The sequence below is a fragment of the Schistocerca cancellata genome, chromosome 3 (assembly GCF_023864275.1).
Source record: "Schistocerca cancellata isolate TAMUIC-IGC-003103 chromosome 3, iqSchCanc2.1, whole genome shotgun sequence".
In the NCBI taxonomy this organism is placed as follows: domain Eukaryota; kingdom Metazoa; phylum Arthropoda; class Insecta; order Orthoptera; family Acrididae; genus Schistocerca; species Schistocerca cancellata.
Window position 1 is genome coordinate 21,032,855 of NC_064628.1, and position 24,095 is coordinate 21,056,949.

General features: G+C 43.8%; 1 protein-coding gene across 2 annotated transcripts in view; it reads left to right on the forward strand.

Moving 5' to 3' along the window:
• The window catches only part of LOC126176814 (insulin-like growth factor-binding protein complex acid labile subunit), a 233,174-nt gene that overhangs the window by 174,064 nt on the left and 35,015 nt on the right, over positions 1-24,095 (forward strand). For both annotated transcript variants that reach the window (XR_007535664.1, XM_049923996.1), the window contains exon 4: positions 9,032-9,458. Coding sequence is in view for 1 of the 2 variants with exons in the window: in XM_049923996.1 (XP_049779953.1) it covers positions 9,032-9,458 (427 nt within the window). In the remaining variant the exon portion in view is untranslated. The remainder of the gene's footprint in view (positions 1-9,031; positions 9,459-24,095) is intronic.

The following is a 24,095-nucleotide window of genomic DNA, read 5'->3' on the forward strand; positions in this document are numbered from 1 at the left end:
CTGTCGAAAAATGGCACCAAAAACTGTCCCATGAGGGGTAGAACGTGGGAACGTAGGGTGTCTGTGACATATCATTGTGTAATGGCAGCCTAAGCATTGGACAGTAATTCCCTGGTCTCACTGCTGTTAGTTTCTGAATGTGGTGAGAGATGACACTGAATGTTGCATCAAGTCCATTACCTGTTCTCAGATGGCTGACAGATTTGTAAAGAGGTTACAATGTGCTTGGTGCACAATATGCCCGATTCTCCTTTGTGATTATATATTGGCGACTGGAATCTTTACAATGCATATGCCTGCCATCACATTCCCATACAGTCCAACACTATAGTGTGCGTCATTTACGATGGCGGCCGAGTTTAGGTTCGTTCTGCGCACCTGACGTCACAAAACAGTCAGCCAATGAACAGAGAACGACGTTGCCAGAGCTCGACGGCAGTGCAGAGCACGGACGAGTGTCTTCAGTTTTAGAAACGTTCAGTCATAAATAGAGTAATTGAACAAAAGCAATATCTTGATAGCAGACTTTCTTTTACAGTAAGTTTGGTAAAAGCATTCTTTACACCAATTCCTTCATATTCTATTAATTAATTAAACCAAACAAGCAAAAAGCCTCCTTATTCAGGCGATAGCAAGGAAAGGTGTTTGTATCATTCTCACGAACCGCTTTTTCACAATAAAGAACAGCGGTAATTCTTTATTTCCTATTGTACTTCGACGAGACGTGAGTAATACCAACAGTATTTGTCGGTATTGTGCGTGATGTTTTAGAGTCCTCAAGGAGTTCTAATGAATGTTGAACTGCGTTAGCGTAATGGTTAAAGTGCTTTGGCTGCTAAGTGAACGGTACTGAGTTCAAACCTTGTTCGGTGCTTAATATTGTTTTCTTTATTTAGAAACAATATCGAAGTGTCTTACTTCATGAATTTTATTCGTTTGAATGTAATTTTTTGAAATTTCTAGTGCTTTTGTAACAACGACGACGTTGTACTATTAAACTTGTGTAATTGATATTCTGATTTCATCTGTTTTTGTTTTGTTTCATGCCATTGTGTTAAGAAAACTGCAAACAAGTTTCAATGTGAAGTTTAATGTTTATGTCAAATGTCAAGCAATATTGTAATAGAATTGAAATGTAACAAATGTTGAGACTGTAGTAAGATGTTTAAAATTGTAACTGTGCGTCTGGTCCATACGTAGGCAATGTGTTAGGATATGTAGAACGCAAAATCTCGGGTGAATACCCGGCCTGTCAGGGAGCGGTAAAAGGTGGATGGCAGGCGAGCGCGGGAAAATGCGCGCGGGCACTGCACGGCACAACGGGCGCAGCAGCAGTGGTAGTTGGAGTTTGGCACTGGTCTGAGCAACACCTTCTGGAGCGAGGAGGCTCTCCTGGAAGACGTAGATTCATTGAGCCTCGGGTATGCCGTTCCAACGCCCATACAGCATGGCAAAATTCCTTAGGCACTAAATGGAAAAGTATTGCGGCGCTAAGAAGAATTAAAGTGCCGATACGTCAAGAGCCATAGCTGTGGTTGTATGTGCGCTCTGTGCCTCGCCATCTCGCCACCTGCCAACCGCCGCATCGATACAAGCAGGTTGAAACTTTTAGTACTATGTTCGTATGGACTAGAAAGTGAACTGTTCAATAATAACCTAAATTTTACCAGAACTTTCCCATCATTTAATTATCCTCACAACTAACATAGATAGGTTCCTTTCCAAATGTTGTGCAATCCGAGTGTCCCGAAATGAAAAATTAAATTTTGTGTTAATAATAATTACTTGCAGACCTAACTATATTAGAATGGTGTCTAAAGAACTGTTTTGTTAATGAACCAGTAAATGAATAACGAAGGTCTAACGAAGCTGAAAGATAACTTTAATATTGATATAGTAATGAAGGTTAATTATTTCGAGACAGATATAAAGGTATTTAAATGAGCAGTAAATAAGATGAAAAGAGTCGTAACTCATATACTGGAAATCTTGAACGCATAATAATTTCAGTAATCAATTTTTTTAATACAGTGATTTTAACAGTTTCAGGTCCCTCTACCGTATCTTCCTTCGCCGTCGGCGTTGTCGTCGTTACCGTGAGACACCGTTATACCAAGAGGAAAGGCGCGTCGATCTTAGAGCATGAGATATGATGACCTTAAGCCATTGACAACACACAACGGTCACGGTAGCACCTGATTCCAGAATAGCTGCAGTAGTTAAGATCTACGAACTATCCCCTGTTGACCAGGTCCCCAAAACTTAACTCGTGACGAGATCCCTTCAAAGCAAATTGTCATAACGATCGTCTATAAAGGCTTCGTACAACGAGAAGAAATGTTACGGTTGATGGAACAATAACAGATACGACCAAACTGTCTTGTCTCTTCTGCTTTATTTAACATAACTTCGTTCACAGTTTCATTTCACACTCACCACTCATTCACCGAAACCCTTTGATGAACAGATTTGGTTGCTTAACACCAACAGTCAATGATAATGATACATCTTTTCTCCTTTTTATAAATTGAAGCCCGCTCTCCGTCATATAATTTAAAAAAAAAAACCGGTCTCAATACCGCGTCCCTCGTGAGATGCGAATAGACTTATCCCGGAATTTACCGCCCTGTAGGTGTACTCAATTTAATGACCACACTTCGCTGTCCGCTATTTCGCGTAACTGAATGTCCATTTGTTAGTCTGATTATACACTGTAGCTATTTAAAATTCGCCCCTATATTTTTCACAACGCACAATTAGCACTTCCTTACTTGTTTTTTTTTTTTTCTAAGAGTAAACGGAAAAAAAGACGCCGTATAATCGGCTTAGTCGACATAAAGCAAAACACCTTAATATGCCCAATTTCACCTCTTCTTATAGGATCGGCTACCTTACTCATTAATTTACTACATATTATTTCCAATAACACTAAGCAGGTATCGCCGTTATATTTTAATTGTATTCAAAAGCATGTTACTACTATTATGACCAACCAAATCGTCACAAATCGCGCGGCGTGCGTTTTTAATGATAACTTTACGCTATTCAATTAAATCGCGCGGCGTGCGTTTTTAATGATAACTTTACGCTATTCAATTTCCGTTACAGCTATCTTGACTCGTAATGTTACAATCCCCCCCCCCCCCCCCTTTTTATTCATTTGAATTCTGAAGTGTTCTAAATTGGTTTGACCAGCAAAAGTTGAAGTCCATATAAAAGCCAAAATTTATCAGTGTTTTATCTTTATCGAAACTGACATTTTGTGTGCCGCTCGAAAGTGCTATTTCTAGGGTAACCTATGTCCCATTTTAATCAGATCAATAGACAGTACGAACTTTTGTAGTATAAATTATAGTATAGTGTTATGTATTCATGGTTTTTCCATATCAGTACAGAAAGTGAAACTATCAGTTCAATAGATGTTCTGGTTCTAAAATTTTACTATATTATGCAGTGTTACTACGTGTTGTTTTGCACGAATATACACCAACTTGTACAGGGAAGAAACTCAGTTAATGCCTAATTAGGCTGGCGACCGTATTATTATCATATTGGTAGCATCTTCAGTGTTACGTTTGGTCCATCTTGACGTGTAATTGCATTTTGGACTTACTTGACGGATCATTGTTATTACAGAGTGGGTGTGAGTCTGATTTGCCACCATTCAGGTACACGCGGTCGATATCTGTAAGAAAATCCTTTCTCATAAGGTGAACCCCGATCAATTACCATAGCACAGGCTTTAACGAGTATTGTGTGTCCCATGCGCACGTTACACTTTGTCTCTTCATTATAATCATAATAAGTTTTCGGTTTTTCTAATTTTGTCCTCCAATATTTCTTTCCACAGAAATTAAAAACAATGAGAAGGCACACATACAATATTCATGTTATCTGTTTTGTTTGTATATCTTCTCTTCCGCAGTCGCTGCTTTATTATTCATATTGAGATATATTCTTTTGCGACAGTATTAAAAGTATTATTCAGAGCAGAATGTCGGCTCGTACGTTGCCGAGCTACTTGATTGTCTGACGCAATTCTTTGCTTCGCTGCTTTGGCAACATCATCATATTCAATGTTTTCGTCGACCGATCTATGTTTTGGTTCAAATGGCTCTGAGCACTATGGGACTCAACTACTGAGGTCATTAGTCCCCTAGAACTTAGAACTAGTTAAACCTAACTAACCTAAGGACATCACAGACACCCATGCCCGAGGCAGGATTCGAACCTGCGACCGTAGCGGTCTCGCGGTTCCAGACTGCAGCGCCTAGAACCGCACGGCCACATCGGCCGGCGATCTATGTTTTGACAAGTATTTGCTGTCAAACACAAATTGTTTGCACACTGCGCCTCACGACAAAATATTTTAGTTTCTATGTTTTATTACTTCCACAATTCAGTTTTGTGTACTTCGCCAACTTTGTTTTAATCAGAACTTTTTAGAAAAAAGCGAAGACTCTGGTATAAATAAAACTTTTATTACAGTCGCGAAAGACGGAATATTTCTCAATATTACATACGACACCTATCTGGTACTTAAATGAGACATTGTTATGCAGTATATTTTTTATGAAATTTGGGTATCTTGTCCACATTTCATTCTCAACATTGTGGCAACTAAAATCGACCATACGGAAAGTATACGCTATGGACTTTTACCTCTGCAAACTCTTCAGAATTTCGTGCAATGGTTTACTACATTTAATGCTGCACAATAACTGCGTTGAACGTCGAAACAAAATTAAGTCATTTATGGGGGAAAGGTATCAGTCAAGAAGATGTGTAAACATCAGATTTTTGGGCCAAATAGTTTTTGTGAAATCGAATGATAAGTGTGTCAAAGCAGTCGGAACACCGTGTGTCTGCACAGGCGAGCAGTGCAGTGATGACAAAATCGGGGAGTGCGGGGAGCACGTCTCTGTAGCAGCGAAAGGGTCAATGCGGCCGTAGTGGCTTTACTTCATAAACTGCGCGCTCCCCCCTAAACGTAAGTTTGCGAACTATACTATACAGGGTGATTCAAAAAGAATACCACAACTTTAGGAATTTAAAACTCTGCAACGATAAAAGGCAGAGCTAAGCACTATCTGTCGGCAAATTAAGGGAGCTATAAAGTTTCATTTAGTTGTACATTTGTTCGCTTGAGGCGCTGTTGACTAGGCGTCAGCGTCAGTTGATGCTAAGGTGGCGACCGCTCAACAGAAAGCTTTTTGTGTTATTGAGTATGGCAGAAGTGAATCGACGACAGTTGTTCAGCGTGCATTTCGAACGAAGTATGGTGTTAAACCTCCTGATAGGTGGTGTATTAAACGTTGGTATAAACAGTTTACAGAGAATGGGTGTTTGTGCAAAGGGAAAAGTTCTGGACGGCCGAGAATGAGTGATGAAAATGTAGCACGCATCCAGCAAGCATTTGTTCGCAGCCCAGGAAAATCGACTCGCAGAGCTAGCAGAGAGCTGCAAATTCCACAATCAACTGTATGGAGAGTCCTACGAAAAAAGTTAGTTATGAAACCTCATCGTCTGAAATTGGTTCAAGCACTGTCTGCAGCTGATAAGATTAAAAGAATCGATTTCTGTGATTTTATCACAGATGAATCTTTCGTTTCAAAGATTGTGTTTAGTGATGAAGTTTAGTGGTGTTTCGACCACCTCTCCCAGCCACCATTGATGATTTGAAACGAGAGCTATCCAAACTGTTACGCCTGATATGCTACAGAGAGTGTGGAACGAGTTGGAGTATCGGGTTGATATTGTTCGAGTGTCTGGAGGGGGCCATATTGAACATCTCTGAACTTTTTTTTGAGTGAAAAAAAAAACCTTTTTAAATACTCTTTGTAATGATGTATAACAGAAGGTTATATTATGTTTCTTTCATTAAATACACATTTTTAAAGTTGTGGTATTCTTTTTGAATCACCCTGTACTATGGCGCTGGTTCTCCTGGTGTGTGCGTCGTTTGCAACTGGCAACGCAGTAATCTCCCGCGTCTGGGCGGGCATGCGCGAGCCGCCAAGATAAAAGAATTGGACTATAGGCCATTGTCAAATCTGAACACTCCAAAAACCTGATTGTCACGGATTCCACCAGCCGGCCGAATGGAGACCAACAATGAAGCCCCTTCCCAACTCTGGCAGGTGCTGGTGACACTGTCTCATATGTGTACATGGCATCTCTATATCCTTAACAGTAATGAGTCAGCATCTACCCGCCAGGGCAGCCGAGAGCGGTAATGCGCTGCTTCCTGGACTCAGGTAGGTGCGCCAGCCCCAGATCGAACCCGCCCAGCGGGTTAATGACGAGGGCTGGTCCTCCGGCCAGCCTGGATGTGGTTTTTAGGCGGTTTTCCACATCCCGCTAGGTGAATAATGGGCTTGTCCCCAAGTTCAGCTTCAGTTACACGACTCACAGACATCTGAAAATGTTTGCACTCTTTCCTGACTCCCACTAGACGCAGACAGCTGGGGTACACTGATTCCGTCCTGGGGGGTACGGGGTGGCGGCAGGAAGGGCATCCGGCCACCCCTTTCCATTAACCATCCCAAATCCGTTGTAACTATGCTGACCCTGCGAAAACTGCGGGAAAAGGCGTAAGCGAAAGAAAGAAAGAATGGGTCAGCATCTGATGCTGTGTTGTGTACATAGTTCCCGCGTAGTCAGCGCGTACACAACTTTCCCAATAGAGCGCACCCCACTAAACACAACAGCGCAGGCGCAGCGCTCGTCCGTCTCCGCACTACGAGATGGCGCTGTCATAGAGACGGACCAAATTCTGCTTCCGCCGATCCGCGTATTAATATGTAACGCAGCCAGTGAGATTGCTGCTAATGTAGAACCTTTTCTCCTCGCGGATCACACTCGCACAGTGATACCTGAACGCGCGAGGTATTATAACGAGTGTAGAGACCTCCGATTAGCCAGTCTGCGTTAGTCTGCACCTGCCTTTACCAGTCTGCATTTGTCTGCACCAGTCTACAGTCAAGTGTCAGTCTGCGCCTAATAAGATTATCATATTCCTGTACATAGCCATGAAGGTAAATGAATAGACACCTTGTCAAGTATCAGAGATATGTGAGAATAAGACTAACGTACCAAGACCAAAGGACCTTCAGATCGTCAATTGTAAACAGCATCCAGAACCAAGTTAAGTTATTTTTATGCTTGTTATTATTTTAATAAATGTGTGTAAAAATTAATCGAGTTCTGTTTAAAGTTGGTTACCGTCAATCTGCTACTCTAAGCGTGCAAGTGGCATTTCTATCGTCTGACCTAACGGCAGAAGATAAACACGCCACAATAAGACCACGAGACATATTGGTGACACTCGCCTACTTCATTAGAGCGACAAGTCAAGTAATCTGACGGTGTGTGTACCGAAGGTCTTACAGTACGCACACCACATGCTGTTCTATTCCCTCAGATACGGTGCGGTACCTTACGAGGTGCGGTAATAACAGTAATCACTAATATCACTAATGCACTCTGGTGGCCGTTCTGCCTGTCATAGAGAATCGCTTGTCAGGTACACACCTACTAGTAGTGTTTTATGTGTACGAAGTTAGTTGATGTACGACGGCAGTTCAATAAGTAATGCAACGCATTTTTTTTCTCGGCCAATTTTAGTTGAAAAAACCGGAAATTTCTTGTGGAATATTTCCAAACATTCCCGCTTCGTCTGGTATAGTTTCATTGACTTCCGAGAGGTGGCAGCGCTGTACGGAGCTGTTAAAATGGCGTCTGTAATGGATGTGCGTTGCAGACAACGGGCAGTGATCGAGTTTCTTTTGGCGGAAAACCAGGGCATCTCAGATATTCATAGGCGCTTGCAGAATGTCTACGGTGATCTGGCAGTGGACAAAAGCACGGTGAGTCGTTGGGCAAAGCGTGTGTCATCATCGCCGGAAGGTGAAGCAAGACTGTCTGATCTCCCGCGTGCGCGCCGGCCGTGCACAGCTGTGACTCCTGCAATGACGGAGCGTGCGAACACACTCGTTCGAGATGATCGACGGATCACCATCAAACAACTCAGTGCTCAACTTCGACATCTCTGTTGGTAGTGCTGTCACAATTGTTCGCCAGTTGGGATATTCAAAGGTTTGTTCCCGCTGGGTCCATCGTTGTCTAACCGAAGACCATAAAGAGGAAAGGAGAACCATCTGTGCGGAATTGCTTGCTCGTCATGTGGCTGAGGGTGACAATTTCTTGTCAAAGATTGTTACAGGCGATGAAACATGGGTTCATCACTTCGAACCTGAAACAAAACAGCAATCAATGGAGTGGCGCCACACCCACTCCCCTACCAAGAAAAAGTTTAAAGCCATACCCTCAGCCGGTAAAGTCACGGTTACAGTCTTCTGGGACGCTGAAGGGGTTATTCTGTTCGATGTCCTTCCCCATGGTCAAACGATCAACTCTGAACTGTGTTGTGCTACTCTTCAGAAATTGAAGAAACGACTTCAGCGTGTTCGTAGGCACAAAAATCTGTACGAACTTCTCCTTCTTCATGACAACGCAAGACCTCACACAAGTCTTCGCACCCGAGAGGAGCTCACAAAACTTCAGTGGACTGTTCTTCCTCATGCACCCTACAGCCCCGATCTCGCGCCGTCGGATTTCCATATGTTTGGCCCAATGGAGGACGCAATCCGTGGGAGGCACTACGCGGATGATGAAGAAGTTATTGATGGAGTACGACGTTGGCTCCGACATCGACCAGTGGAATGGTACCGTGCAGGCATACAGGCCCTCATTTCAAGGTGGCGTAAGGCCGTAGCATTGAATGGAGATTACGTTGAAAAATAGTGTTGTGTAGCTAAAAGATTGGGGAATAACCTGGTGTATTTCAATGCTGAATAAAACAACCCCTGTTTCAGAAAAAAAATGTGTTGCATTACTTATTGAACTGCCCTCGTATGATCACGTATTCTGCATGCTTCAGCTTTTTCGACAGATGGTGCATTTTGTGCACACTCGATTCGCAACCGTGTCAGGAGCTTTCGGATGCCACTTCGTACTTTTTCGGTTGCAGGATAAGCAAGACGCCGCTGAGCTGGATCGACTCACGAGCGTTCTCCAACCTGTCCCAGTTGGAGAGGGCCGCCCTCGACAACAACGCCATCTCGACGCTGGACGCGAGTACGTTCGCGAGCAACAGCCAGCTGCTCGAGCTGGACCTGAGCGGCAACGGGCTGGAGGTGGGGGCGCGGAGCGCGCTGCTGCGGGCGGCGGCGCTGACGCGGCTGGAGGTGGGCGGCGCGCGCATGCCCGCGCTGGGGGCCGACACCTTCCGGGGACTGCCCGCGCTCAGCGTGCTGGGCGCGCCCGCCTGCGGGCTGGCCAGCCTCGCCGACGACGCCCTCGCCGCGCTGCCCGACCTGTACGAGCTGCACCTGCAGGACAACCTGCTGGCCGCGCTGCCGCACGCCGCCTTCAGCCGCTGCCACCGGCTCGCCGAGGTAGGCCTGCTGACTAGAGATGGGGGATCCGCTCTTGAACTAATTCTTAGAGTTCAATCTTTCAAAGGCGTCAACAATCAGTAATTGAGAAAAAAAGAACGGTAGCTCCAAACGTTTCCCACGGCAGAGAGAGAGAGAGAGAGAGAGAGAGAGAGAGAGAGAGAGATACGGAGCATATCAGCAGCGCCTCTGCTGGTCAGAGCACAGTGCACGCCACACAACACAGCCAGCGCCGGCCTCTGCCCTGCTTCTACCTTGGCTGCCTGCATTGTGCAGTGCCCCATTGGATTTTGTGTTTCACATATGCCGTGCCGTCTCTGTGCGTCGTCTGCCGTGTGCACTCTGCAGTGTCTGGCGCAGCTTAACTTCGCATCGCACTCTGTCGGCGATCGTTTCAGTCGCACGTCCTGCCCTCTGGGCAGTTGATGCGAGCAACAGGACAGAGAGCCACCTAGCGGATAACATAGGAACTACTTGCAAAAACCTGCTCACAAGGGAACGGACGATTTGTCTCGGAGCGGGTGAGTTCACCACTCCCCCCACCCTCGGAACTCGCCCGCTCAATGCTCACCCCACCGTCTCGACTCTAGCCAGAGCGTCGAGCAAAGCGACTCAGGTGTCACTCTGGTCTCTGCGGTCTCAGCTCACGCAGTAATACAGCTCGCGGCTCGACCTGCTCGACTCAGCGCCTCTGCATCGGAGTTCGTCCCCACTGGATATTGTTCTTCGTAGTAATACCGCTATGTATATTACATTATTATGTTATGTATACATCAATTGTTTTTATTTTATTTTTATTTGTTTAAACTGATTAGATTAGGTTCCTGACGACTCCTCTTACTATAGGATTTTTATTATGGACACTCGAATTTACGCTTTAATTACGAGCGAACCGATAAACGTATCGCAAAATGTGATACACCAATATTTTCCTTGTTTTATTCTGCGTAAGGCTATATGCAGCACTTTCGTTTTACAGTCAAATTTATATTTTTTTTTCTTATTCTGGTACGGATTTTGCGATTTTAGGCGTCTTCGAAAGGAAACGTTCACTTTAAAAATATATGGCTTGCGATGTATTTGTATGAGGTTAATGAAATTTTAATACATTATAGCCAAATATATTGTTAATGTAAATCTCAAGTTACAACATTTTCCGATCACCCAAAAAACCACGATAGTGCAAAATAAATCAATAATCAAAAACTTTGTCATATCGTGGAAATTTCAATAAACAATACAAAATTCTTACTCATTATCTGTGTTACTTCAAAATAGGATCAAATAAGATCAAAATACAGGTATAGTACTGGAATAAACCAAGTTTAAAGGGCAATGTGCCTTCCATTTATTTTCTATTGTAAATGAGTGGTGAGCCATAAAAAAGAGCTAATTCATTTCAGGGAGTGAACAGTTCTGATCCAATCTCTGAAAAGAACAGTTTTGCCCATCTCTAGTAGGCAGCGAATGCCGGACGTTTGCCACACTTGCCCCTTCACCAGGTATGGTCTGTCGGTAAACTGAAGAGCGAGCTAGCGAGTCCCCACTCTGCCAACCCAGCTACGTCACAGGGCGCTTCTACAGGCCGTTTCACAACGCAGTACCGGCCCTGCCGCGGCGCGCGATGTAAATCTGTGGCGACGCCGTGTACAGATACGTCTCTGCTGCGTCCATTTTTAGACAAATGTATTAAGACCATAAGGAATACAAAAAACGGTACCTTCTTCCGAAATACAATATTATAGAGTAAATAATATTAAGATAAGAATGGAAGTCAGGATTATACCACAAACATAGAACCGAATGCCTGTTCATGTGAACGTATTGTATGTTCCTCTATTGCTATTCGTAAAACGAACCCCGTATAATGCAATCAATCTGTAGCATTTGAGGCTTGTTCTTACTTTGTGTTTCTACTAAAAGGTAGATATTTTCTTTGAAGGACTGCATTGAAACTTAACAATTTTCGCAACACGAAGAGTGTTTAAAAAGTAAGCAGAAATTTATAATTTTGCGTGTTGTATTGTCCGATTTTCACTACTTTTTGGCACTATCTTCGTAAACATGTGTCAAAAGTATGTGTACAATGTTATGCATATTGGGTATTTACTCTGTTGTCAGCTGTCAAGAGGTTACACGTGTTTTGGTAGCATCAATGAGTATTTGTGTTGTATAAAAATAGCTTAGAGAATCTGTACTAAATTTTGTTGTATGAATGGAATGAAGTGTATGAAATTTTTAGAAATGTTAAATATTGCTTTTGGTGAGCCTGTTATAAGTGAACCAACGGCATACAAGTGGTATAAACATTTCAAAGCAGGCCTTAAAGGACAGCGGTTTTACAAGCATGGATGAGATTAAAAATGCACAGTTAAGAGACCTATGAACTACCCCGAAGAAACAGTCCCTAAAGAATTTCGGAAATTGGAAAAAGCACTGGCACAAGTGTATAGTATGTAATGGGAAATATTTTGAAGAAGATAACATTGCTGTAGATTAACAAATAAAGTTCTTACCAAAACATAAAAATTAATACGTGAACGCATCTCGTATGTCAAGCTTTTTGAATCCCAGAACCCACGTACATGTTTCGAAGAAAATTTCAGCAGTGTTTAGAATAGGTATTGCGCATAAATTTCAAACAATATGTCTCAGAATTAGGTGAAGAGTGACCGAGATAGAGATTTAGTGTTCCATAAGCATCTTAGGTTTTACGTGATTTAGAAACTGTCTATAACGATCAGTTTCCTCCCAAGATTATTAGTATTCCTTCGTGGCAATTCCACTAAACCATGCAGCTTATTTTCGCCTTCCTTCCTTATGCGTCCTATTGGACGCGGCTGACGTTTGCATAAATTGCAGCCCTTTGATTGGGACTGGTAATATTAGCGAACAGTTCGCCTCTTTAATACACGATGTAATAACATTAGAGACGATCGAACGCTCGTTACTCAGCAAGTACCTCCTCTTCCTCGTATTCTGCACATTTTCTTGCAATCCTAGACGATTATCCATCACTTCCGGAAATCGAAGTATATCAGTAAGTATACAAAGTTAACTGACTGACACTGGCAACTAAGATCATACGAACAGAAACGACGTATATCACAGCACGCCGATCTACACCTCTAAACGGGTAACGGGCAACAGATTTTGGGTGCCCCTGTACGCCGGTGGCAGCGTTCTTCCGGGAAAGGCCACTTCCCCCACCAAAAGCGCTGCTCGCTCTTTAGTTTACAGACAGACTATAAATACCTCAGGCAAGGGACGCCCGTCCTCGTGATTCTTCTGTCCTCTTTCAAACCGACGTCTCCACATCTTACTCGGTACAATCAGTACGTAAGGGACCTACTATCTTCGACATCGTGCCCAAATACTGAGCTTCTTTTCCGAAATCAAATTATTTATAACTATTGGGAAACGAAAACAATACCGACGATTATGTCAGTATGTAATTAGTTCTGCCAAGAATACTCACTGGTCAAACCGGACTCGAGAGTCCATTACCGCAGCAACGTATTTTCTCCATTTGTCCCTGTCTTGGGCTATTTCCTTCCATTCCCCTTCAATACCTAGGCTCCTCAAATCAGCCTTCACATTGTCCTCCGATCTACGCGTCGGTCTCTCCACAGGACGTTTTGCCTCTAGGTGCCCTACCAGTATTCTGCGTGCTGTCCTGCCCTCGTCCATTCGAGCTACGTGACCCGCCCATTGCGGCCTACGTGATTTAATATTACTGATTATGTCAAGTCTTGAATAGAGACCGTGAACCTCTTCGTTATGCAGTTGTCGCCACTCTCCGCTAATTTCATCCCTTTTTGCTCCGAAAATTTTCCTCAAAATTTTGTTTTCAAATACTCGAAACGGCTTTTCATTTTGCACAGTGAGAGACCAAGTCTCACACCAATAAAGCATTAATGGTAGAATAATAGTTCTGTGTATTCTAAACTTTAAATTCCTAGACAATATCCGTGATGAAAGTAATCTATTCAGTGAGAAGTAGCACGAATTTCCCGCCCGTAATCTCTTCTTCAGTTCGGATTCAGTCTCATTTCTCGAAGTGATGTCCACGCCTAGATACTTAAATATGATCACTTTTTCAAACTGCATGTCTCCAACTCTTAACATTTCCTGATCTATTGCTGTTGGCATTCTACTAGTAACCAGGTATTTAGTTTTGTCTTCACTTATCCTTAGACCCATATCGTCACTAGCCTCGATTAACGCATTCGCATTTGCTGTTACAGATTCTTTCTTATCGCTGATGACGTTTAGATCATCTGCATACCCTAATATCTTAATATTTCCATTTAACTCCACACCCTCTGAATTATCTGCTGCCATTCGTACAATATATTCTAGGACTAAATTAAAAAGTAGCGGAGACAGGGCATCTCCCTGCTTAAGTCCGTTCTTTATTACAAATTCTTCTGACTCCAATTTCCCCACACGTACTCTACCTTTTGTGTTTTTCGAACTCACTTCTATAAGTCTAACATTCTTCTTTGGTATACCAAGTTCCAAAAGAATTCTGTACAATTTGGATTGCAATACTGAATCATATGCTTTTGTAAAATCTATGAAAAGATTATGAACTGGTTTATTGTATTCCCATTTCTTTTCCAAAATTTGACGCAGGGTGAATATTCGGTCTATTGTTGATCTGTTCCTCTGAAAGCCGGGTTCCCCCCCGGTAGCTGAGTGGTCGCCGGCACGGTAACTCAGCGTGTTCGGTCAGTGGGCTTAGCTACCCTTTATAATAAAAAAAACTGAGTGAACGGCTCAACGAACAACCTGGACGGGTGTCATGAGACGTCCGCCCCGATCATATACAACGAACAAAATGAGATCAACATCATCATCATCATCATCATCATCTTGGACAGTTTCCAGCCACTGGCTGGGTCTGTCGGGAACACAAGCCTCTCAATCGCCTTCTGTCTTTCCACCATTCCCACTCTTCCACTTTCGTCCAGTTCTCTCCTCTTCTCACCACACATTCCTTCACTCCCTTCACCCATCTATCCCTTGGTCTTCCTCTGGGCCTCTTCCCCTTCAGTTGCAGATCAAACATCCTCTTTAGAATTCTTCCCTCATCCATTCTCTTCATGCGTCCATACCACTGCAGTCTTGATTTTTCTATCCTGTCCTGTACTGGTTCCTCCTTTAGTCTTTCCCTCACACACACATTTCGCAATCTGTCTCGTCTTGTTACACCCAACCTGCTCCTCTGGAACTTCATTTCACTAGCTTGTATTCTACTTTTGTCGCTTTTGTGCATTACCCATGTCTCACTTCCGTATGCCAATATGGGGACAAAGTAGGTTCGGTATATAATTCCCTTGGATTTCTGTGGCACCTCCTTGCTCCAAATAAGCCCCCTAATACATTTGTAGAACTGCCCTGATTTTCTGCACCTTTCATTTATTTCCATTGCGTTTCCCCCCTTACTTTCAATCACGCTTCCCAGGTACTTGTGAAACGTCCCCTTAGAACAAATTATACACGACTGTGCTTAAACTGACACACAATAATTTTAGCGCAACGCAATCTGACTATCAAAAATCCATACAAAAGAATGGCCCAGACAAACATTAAACTATACCTTTCACAAATCACTTACCTCACAAAAATCTTCGTTACTCGAACTACTGCAATACAGCGAGCGCCACTATTGCCAGCTAAATCAAAGATTCAAACTACAGAAGGCACTAACTACTGATAGGCATAGTTAGCAATTGAAAGATGATAATAGAGAACAAACAATGTATTTACCTTAACAGTCATAATATATATAGTAGTTCATAATATCCAGTATTACAAATTATCAAAACTCCGCCATCTCTCTCCCCACATCCACCACTGCTGGCGGCTCACCTCCAACTGCGCAACGCTACGCGCTGTTCACATCCAGCTGCCGCTGCCCAACACTACAATGGCAGACAACAATGCAAACTAGCCACAGACTGCACACAGCACAGCCAGTGATTTTCATACAGAGAGCGCTACGTGGCGGCGGCGTTACCAATATAAGAACCTAAACAGCCTACTTAATATAAGAACCTAAACGGCCTACTTACACTTGAAGTTCTCTACCACTTGTAGTTTTTCCCCTCCACAAGTTATATCCACATTTGGCCTATTCTTCTTCCTTGTTGTGACGATTATTTCACTTTTCTTTGCAGAGAAATGCATTCCATATTGTGCTGCCGTTGCCTCCCATGCATCTAACTGCTCTTGCACCTCCTTCTCGCAATTTCCCCATAACATCAGGTCATCGGCAAAAAGGACTGCTTTCATTTTATGATCTCCAATTGCATCTGATACTTGCTGTAGGATTTCATCCATAACAATAATAAACGATAAAGGCGAAAGTGCACTTCCCTGTCGCAGCCCATTTTCCAGCTTGAACCATGCAGTACGTTCCCTCCCCACTTTCACACAACTCTCACTTCCCTCATACATTTTTCTGACCTTTCGTGTTATCTCTTCATCTATCCCTTTTGCGTTCAGCACATCCCAGAGCTTGTCCCTACAGATACTGTCATACGCCTTCTCAGTATCCAAAAAGGCCATGATTAAGTCCTTCCCGTACTCATAGTGCCTCTCCTGCAGTTGCCTTACCGCAAATATGAGGTCCGTTGTTGATCTTCCCGATCTGTAACCGTACTGCTCCTCTTGCAGTCTACTTTCAATACTGCTTCTTATTCTCTTCCCCAGGATCTTTTCATAGATTTTACCACAGTGGCATAGTAGGGTGATTCCTCTGTAGTTCTCAAATGAGATCAACAAAGAATAAAAAAATAAAAAGTGGTCAGCGCGACAGACTGTCAATCCAAAGGGCCCGGGTTCGATTCCGAGCTGGGTCGGAGATTTTCTCCGTTCAGGGACTGGGTGTTGTGTTGTCCTAATCATCATCATTTTATCCCCACTGACGCGCAAATCGCCGAAGTGGCGTCAAATCGAAAGACTTGCACCAGGTGAACGGTCTACCCGACGGGAGGCCATCGTCACATGACATTTCATTTTTTCCGAAAGCTGGCTTGGTAATCCCCCACAATTTCATCTGCATATGGTGTAAGCCTGCTTAGCAGAATATTCGAGAAAATTTTGGAACATACTGGTAATATCGATATCCCTCTATAATTAATACAATCCATTTTGTCGCCATTCTTAAAAATTGGGATCAGAATCGACTCCTGCCACTCTAGATATAGATTCCTCTGTCTGTTCGGTAGCTTCCTTTCACGTTTACTGATTGCTATAGAAACAGTCCATCGCCATGGGAGCGACAAGAAAGGAACCATGTAAAGAGAATGCGAATGTACGCTAATCATTTCTTTTTGATCACTGCATTTGTGCCTACTTTAATTACTACAACTGCATGCCCAAAATACAACAAGGAAAGAAGAAATGGGTATGTGACTGTTTGAAAAGAAGAACGACATACTCCATATTAATTTACTCTCTAAAATGCGATATCCCTTGCGGCGAAACATTAGTTAATAAAGTGTAGCAGGACAATGTTCAAAACATGACTGAAAATACGTTCACTAAATAGAGATAAGAACAGCTATGAATGACATGTCATCTAAAGTCGACGTAAAATTTTAAAATGTTAGAAATAAAGAAATGAAGTAATACAGAATGCTGTGCTTGTAACGTACGTTGTTGTTCTACATTGTTTAGCTCTGGTATTTACAGGGTCACAGGAAACCATCCTAGGTTTTGGAGGGAAAAGCCGTAATTGTAATGATCTGCTCTGCAACAGAAACAAGAAGCACAACTTCAGGAACAATAATGTAATGTGTGTTCCAGCTCACAAGCGACATTGAAGCAGATAGTTCCTGTGACTTAGTATGGGCAGAGGTTATATTCGACAACCGGAATAAATTAATAACTGGCTCATTTTACCGACCCCCGGTCTCAGATGCAACAATTGCTGAACTGTTCAAAGAAAACCTGAGTCCAATCATAAATAGGTACCCTACTCATACAATTATAGTTGGCAGTGACTTCAATCTACCTTCCGTATGTTGACAAAAATACATTTTGAGATCATATTGTAGATAGAAAACAACTTCCGTAATTCTTCTAAATGCTTTTTATAAAATTATTTTGAAAAATTAGTTCTCGACGCCATTCAAATTGTAAATGGTTACGAAAACACACTTGACCTCTTAGCCATAGATAATTCTGAGCATCACTACGGACCCAGGGATTAGTGAACACACAGTCGCAGCGAGGCGTATCAAAGAAGGCGTATCAAAGAAATTCACCAAAACTAAACGTGAAATATATTTATTTATAAAAGCAACTAAAAATTCGGTTGACGTCTTTCTAAGAGACAGTCTCCAACCCTTCTAAACTATGTAAGTGAAGTTCAAAGAAATAGTATCAACAGCACTCGAGAGATTCATACCAAATAAATTAACAAGAGACAGAACTGATCTCCCATGGCACACAAAACACGACAGAAAGCTGCTGCAGGAGCACCGAAAAAGGCAAGTACAATTTAGACGAACGCAAAATCTCCAAGATTGGCGAAGTTTTACTGACGCTCCAAATTTAGAGCGGATTTCAATGCGAGATGCATTTAATAGTTTCCACATGGAAACCCTCTCTAGACATGAGGCGGGAAATCTAGACAGATTCTGGTCCTACATTAAGTAAACCAACGGAAAGGCTCAGTAAGCGATGGGGAGGAGGAGGAGGAGGAGGGGTAGACAAGGGACCCAACCCTTCAGAGCAGGTGAAGCGATGGGGTGGAGGAGGAGGAGGAGGAGGGGTAGACAAGGGACCCAACCCTTCGGAGCAGGTGAAGTGATGGGGAGGAGGAGGAGGAGGAGGGGTAGACAAGGGACCCAACCCTTCGGAGCAGGTGAAGCGATGGGGAGGAGGAGGAGGAGGAGGGGTAGACAAGGGACCCAACCCTTCGGAGCAGGTGAAGCGATGGGTAGGAGGAGGAGGAGGAGGGGTAGACAAGGGACCCAACCCTTCAGAGCAGGTAAAATCGTGGCAAATGTCTGGCGTGGCAAATGTCCACACACCGACGGCAGCGAGGGAACTCGAGCAGTACAGAATCGAGAACGTGCTACTTTGTTAGTTACATCTTCCAGAGATCATTTGAACCATTCTTTTATCGAAACGATATGAAATGAGTCAGTTTACAGGATTAGTGTTGACATTAATCAATACATTATGATGTTTAGCCCTACTTATGCAGCTACACTTATTTTGTATCCAAGGTTCTCGGCTGTCCAGCCGGATCCGAAGGTCGAAGTTTCACAATATTTCGGCGAATAACCGTTCCCCCATCATCAGGTGGTGCTGATGGAACGATCTGTCTGCTGCTCTCATCTGTTACTTTCCCCTCTTTGGGGAAGTGTGAGGGGGAGTTTGTAGCCTTTCGGCTTTTACTCCCCTGTGTACGTGTGTGTGTGATTATATCTGTAGTTTTTTGGTGTCTGTGAAATGTGATGACTGTTCTGTTTGTGTCTGGTATTTGCCTGAGGTTGGCGAGATGTTTGGTGTTATATGGGAAGGAGCAGGATTAGGGATTGGATAGTGGGATTTTCACTTCGACTTAATCGTCGAAGATCGTCATGGGGCGCTTGTGATTGTCGCGGGACATGTCATTCCGACCTAGGGAGTGGATGAGGGCGTTTCCTGATTTGGAAGAACCCTCATCGAAGGCCCTTGCCAGATCTTGGAAACGCTCTGTCAGGAGTAGGATTTCAGCTGCGGCGTGCAGATCATCTGTGGGCAATCCAAGAGGTAAATGCAATACCCTCCTGAGGGCGCGGTTCTGCAGCCTCTGGAGTTTGCCCAGGTGCTGCTTTGCCGCGTATCCCCAGACAGGGCACGCATATTCCATTACTGGCCGGATCAGGGCCAGGTAAACATTTACTGCTACAGGGCAGGGAAGGGAGCTGGTTGTGTTCAGGATTGGGTATAGGATGGACATTCTGGCGCAGACCTTCCTGTGGACCTCGTCTATGTGGGGTTTCCAAGTAAGACGAGAGTCCAGATTACGCCAAGGTACTTCGCAGTTCTGCGCCAGGGGAGTTGGGTTCCGTATAGGTGAAGGTGGAGGGGGGGGGGGACGTTGTGGAGGTTGGCGCCTTCCGAGCCTGCGGGTAATCAGCATAGCCTGCGTCTTTTCAGAGTTGATGGTAATGCGCCAGTGACGGGCCCAGGTTTCTGTGTCGTCTAAAACCCTTTGTAGCATATGAATGACCAGGTCCTTGTTCGCATTTCTCGTGTAGAAGGCTGTGTCGTCCGCGTACTGTGCAGTGTGCACCAGGGGGATGATCTGTCTGCGCTGTGTCCGTGGTATTTATGTCCGCGGGGTCCCGAGTCGTACCCCGGCGCGGGCGGCCGGCTGGGCGCCGCGGGGGGGGGGGGGGAGGGGGAGGGGGGGGGGGTAGCTGCCGCCACGCCCGGTGGTAGCACCACCAACTAAAGAGAAGGCCGCGGCGCGCTCTTGTGACGCCACGCAAAGCGGGCCAGGGTTGGATTGGCGCTGCGCTTAAAGAATCGAGACGCACGGCCTGCAAATCTTTGTCAAACGGTTTTACAGAACCTATTCCGTAAAAAATAATTAATTTCTGAAATTCTTTTAGCTTTATATGGCAGCTTCATGATGAAGTGCCAATCATTTCGATAATGGTCATTAACTATTGTGGTATTTCACAGATGAGTATCAAATTTGAGAACGTTGCCATCAAAAATAGAGGTCGCTATGAATTTGTGTTTGATGCATATTACACATTCTATTGCTGAGTATGAAATACAGATGAGGTTTTGAAATTTTCGTAAAACTTTGGATCAATATCTGCTTCCAATCTCGAAAAAATTGAGCATCTGCAGCAACTTCACTTCCGATCGCAACGCGCGGGAATTAAATATTCATAACGCCTGTCATATCTCGTAAACCGCTGGAGATAACGAAACGAGATCTTGGCAAATGATACCACGCAAAGAGGAGAGTACTTTGCCGAATGGTTAAAATAAGTAACTTTATCAATCGCGATATAGCAGAAACTATAGTTTATAATTCTTTTTTACCGGTAATGTAATTGCATAAGACTTATCAATAGCCAGTGAAAACGTACGAGTGCGGGATGTAAATAATTGCGATATACATGATAACACAAGGTACAATTGTGAACAATGCACTGTGATAAAGTACATTCTTTCTGGACCAGACAACTATTATTTACACTCACTTGAAAAATTCTGCACTAATACAGTGCCTTCAGTATCATAAATAAATATTGTGTAGCTGTTTATAGAGCTCCCTCAGGAAAGCTGAGTACATTCCCCAAGCAAACAATCACTTTTAACTCACCTCACAAAAACAATTATGCATTGTTATTGTAATGTAAATTTTCTTTCCTGTAAAAATATGGCAGATTTTGAGCATAAGTCAACAGTGAAAATCTACAAACCTTCAGCAGACATTTGCAGCAGTTGGAATGAGACAATGTGTCAAGCTAAAAACGTCAATAATAAATTTAACCTATTTCTAGATTAATTTGTTCCATTGTTTGACACATCGAAAAATAACACAGATATGCTTCATACAGAGAGATCGCTTTTTAAACATGAAAACAGCAGTTTCAACATTCGTTAGCACTCATGCTAACTAATGCGAGAGTGAAAAACAACACCCACTCACAAATAGAGAATAAAACGTATCGGTAATGCGTAACAAAATACGAACTGCAGAGAAATTTAAACAAGAATAAAAAGTAACACGAGCCACAAATTTATATTTCGTTTTCAAAATCAAAATAAAGCCACTTGATAACGAATACTAGGCCTACTTACTGCGAACTTTTGCCCACAATTTTAGTCAAATGTATCCAAACTGCAAGATATTCCACCAGAAAAAATAACAATTGTACTAGGTATATAGTTTTTACATACCTTCGTGTGCTAAGTGGGTTGGAAATTGTCCCGATGAATCGCTGAAAGACATTTCCAACACAGATTCGCATCTTTCGGAAAGGAAAACAACATTACTTTCGGTCGAGTTCCGTAATTCCCACGACACCTTGGCACACAGCACTTGTAAACCATGTTCACAGTAGCTTCACTACAGGCAAACACTGTAATCGCTAGTTTTAAGCACGAATATAGCACTCGATCCAACAAACGTGTAGATAAACAAACTCTTCGAAACACAACATGGTGGCCCGCTTGGAGTGACGTCACGACCTGCTATGAATTTCGCGCCGCGGCCTTGTCTCTAGGTGGTGGTGGTGGTAGGCGCAGTTCATCTCCGTCCGCCGGGGCGGAAGGATCTCGCCTCCGCTCGCGCCGTTGCCCTTTGATGGTGTTTAATAATGGTTTCCAGGCCTTGCTAAGTTGAAACACGGTGTCCCTGTTGATGAGGTTATCTGTTACCCGAATTTCTATGGCCTCCTTGTAGGTGCTGTCCCAGTAGGCACTTGTAGCCGTCAGGATTTTTGTCTCTTCGAATATCGCTGTGTGTCCGGTTTCAATGCAGTGTTCTGCTAGGGCCGAATGACTGGGTTGGCGTAAGCGGGTGTGACGTTCGTGTTCCTCGCATCGGTCCTCGACCGTGCGAACTGTTTGGCCGATGTAGGATTTGCCGCAGCCGCACGGGATTTTGTATACGCCCGCTTTCTTAAGGCCTACGTCATCTATTGCCGTTCCTAGTAGGTCACGAATCTGCTGGTGGTCGGAAGACTGTGTCAATCTTGTATCGCCTTAACAGTCTCCCTATTTTTGACGACACGTTGCCAGCGAACGGCAGAAAGGCCAGAGCTTGCTTCTCTTCTTCGGGCTGTTCTTCATCTCGGTTCTTGCTGCACTTCTGTTGTCGGAAGGCTCTTTGGATTTGGCGGTTGCCATACCCATTCTTGCGGACCACGGTCTCCAGGTGTTTGAGTACCGTTGGCAAGCTCTGTTCATCAACTTATTCGCCGAAATATCGTGGAACTTCGACGATCGGATCCGGCTGGACACCCGAGAACCTTGGATACAGCACATTCGCCGGAAAAACCTCAGATCACATACACTTATTTTATTTTTGGTTATCTCCAAGAATGTTTGCGTATCGAAGCCGCGGGCTCCGAAAGATAGAACTCGAACGTGCGACGATAGATATCGAACGTGCGGTTCTAAATCGATCACGCGACAGTGGTGGCGGGCGTCATGACGGTAGTGGGTGGGATGTCTAGGGTAGAATGAGATTTTCACTCTGCAGCGGAGTGTTCGCTGATATGAAACTTCCTGGCAGATTAAAACTGTGTGCCCGACCGAGACTCGAACTCGGGACCTTTGCCTTTCGCGGGCAAGTGCTCTACCAACTGAGCTACCGAAGCACGACTCACGCCCGGTACTCACAACTTTACTTCTGCCATTACCTCGTCTCCTACCTTCCAAACTTCACAGAAGCTCTCCTGCGAACCTTGCAGGAGAGCACTTGCCCGCGAAAGGCAAAGGTCCCGAGTTCGAGTCTCGGTCGGGCACACAGTTTTAATCTGCCAGGAAGTTTCATGTCTAGGGTAATTTCCAAGAATGATTGCCTATCGAAGTCGCGGGATCCAAACGACACATATCGAAAGTGCGATCGTAAATCGATCATGCTACTCTGCTGGCGGGCGTTATGAGTATGTTTACGGTGCTCAGTACAGCAACGATAAAAGAAGAGCGTTACAAAAATGCTTGTAATTGCTAAGGAGACGACTTACCTTATTCGTCATCGCTGTTGTCGTCATGTGAAAATTCCTTACGGTGGTCTGGATGGATGATTTTGATGAGTCGAACCATGTATTCTTCCTGATACTCGTTCGCTTCCCGCACTGTCCGCAATGAAATTGTAACGGTATTTCATCATCGAAACTGTTCTTACGACGTTTTACACACTTCACACCACCACAGTCTACACTGTCCCTCCTTTCCTCGTCCGGTAGTATTCCATATTTGTGACAAAAAGTCGAACAATTTTCTAGGCTGGATAAACGTGGAATTAGATTTTCCCATGTGAGAGAATCCGCCGAAGAAACGTCAAGAACACCAGACATCCCACTCAATAACGACATAAATCGTCTAGGATTCCCTAGCAACTCACAGATAATTCGCGGAAGTATGTAATTTAGAGCAACTAAGGGAACGACGGAAAACAGATAAAAATGACGATCACAAATAATTGATCACAATGCCCGCCACCAGAGTCGCATGATCGATTTACGATCCCACGTTCGATATGTATCGTTTGGACCCCGCAACTTCGATATGCAATCATCCTTGGAAATTACTATGTCTAGTACTGCAGACGTTTCTTCGGCCGATTGCCTCACGTGGAAGAAACTAATTCCATGCTTATGCAATGTAGAAAGTTGTTAGAATTATTATCGGAAATATGGACTAACACTGAATGACGGAAGGAGGGAATGCGTAGACTGCGGTGGGGCGAAGTCTGTAAAAATTCGTAAGAAGAGTTCTGATAGTGAAATACCTTTACGATTTCATTGCGGAAACTGTGGTAAACGAACGACTATTCCAAATTATCGATCCAGACCAGCATAATTCTTGTATCTTGCTGGATTAGGGACTACACCCTGCAAGCAACAGCATCGGAAACTGACTTATCTACCAATA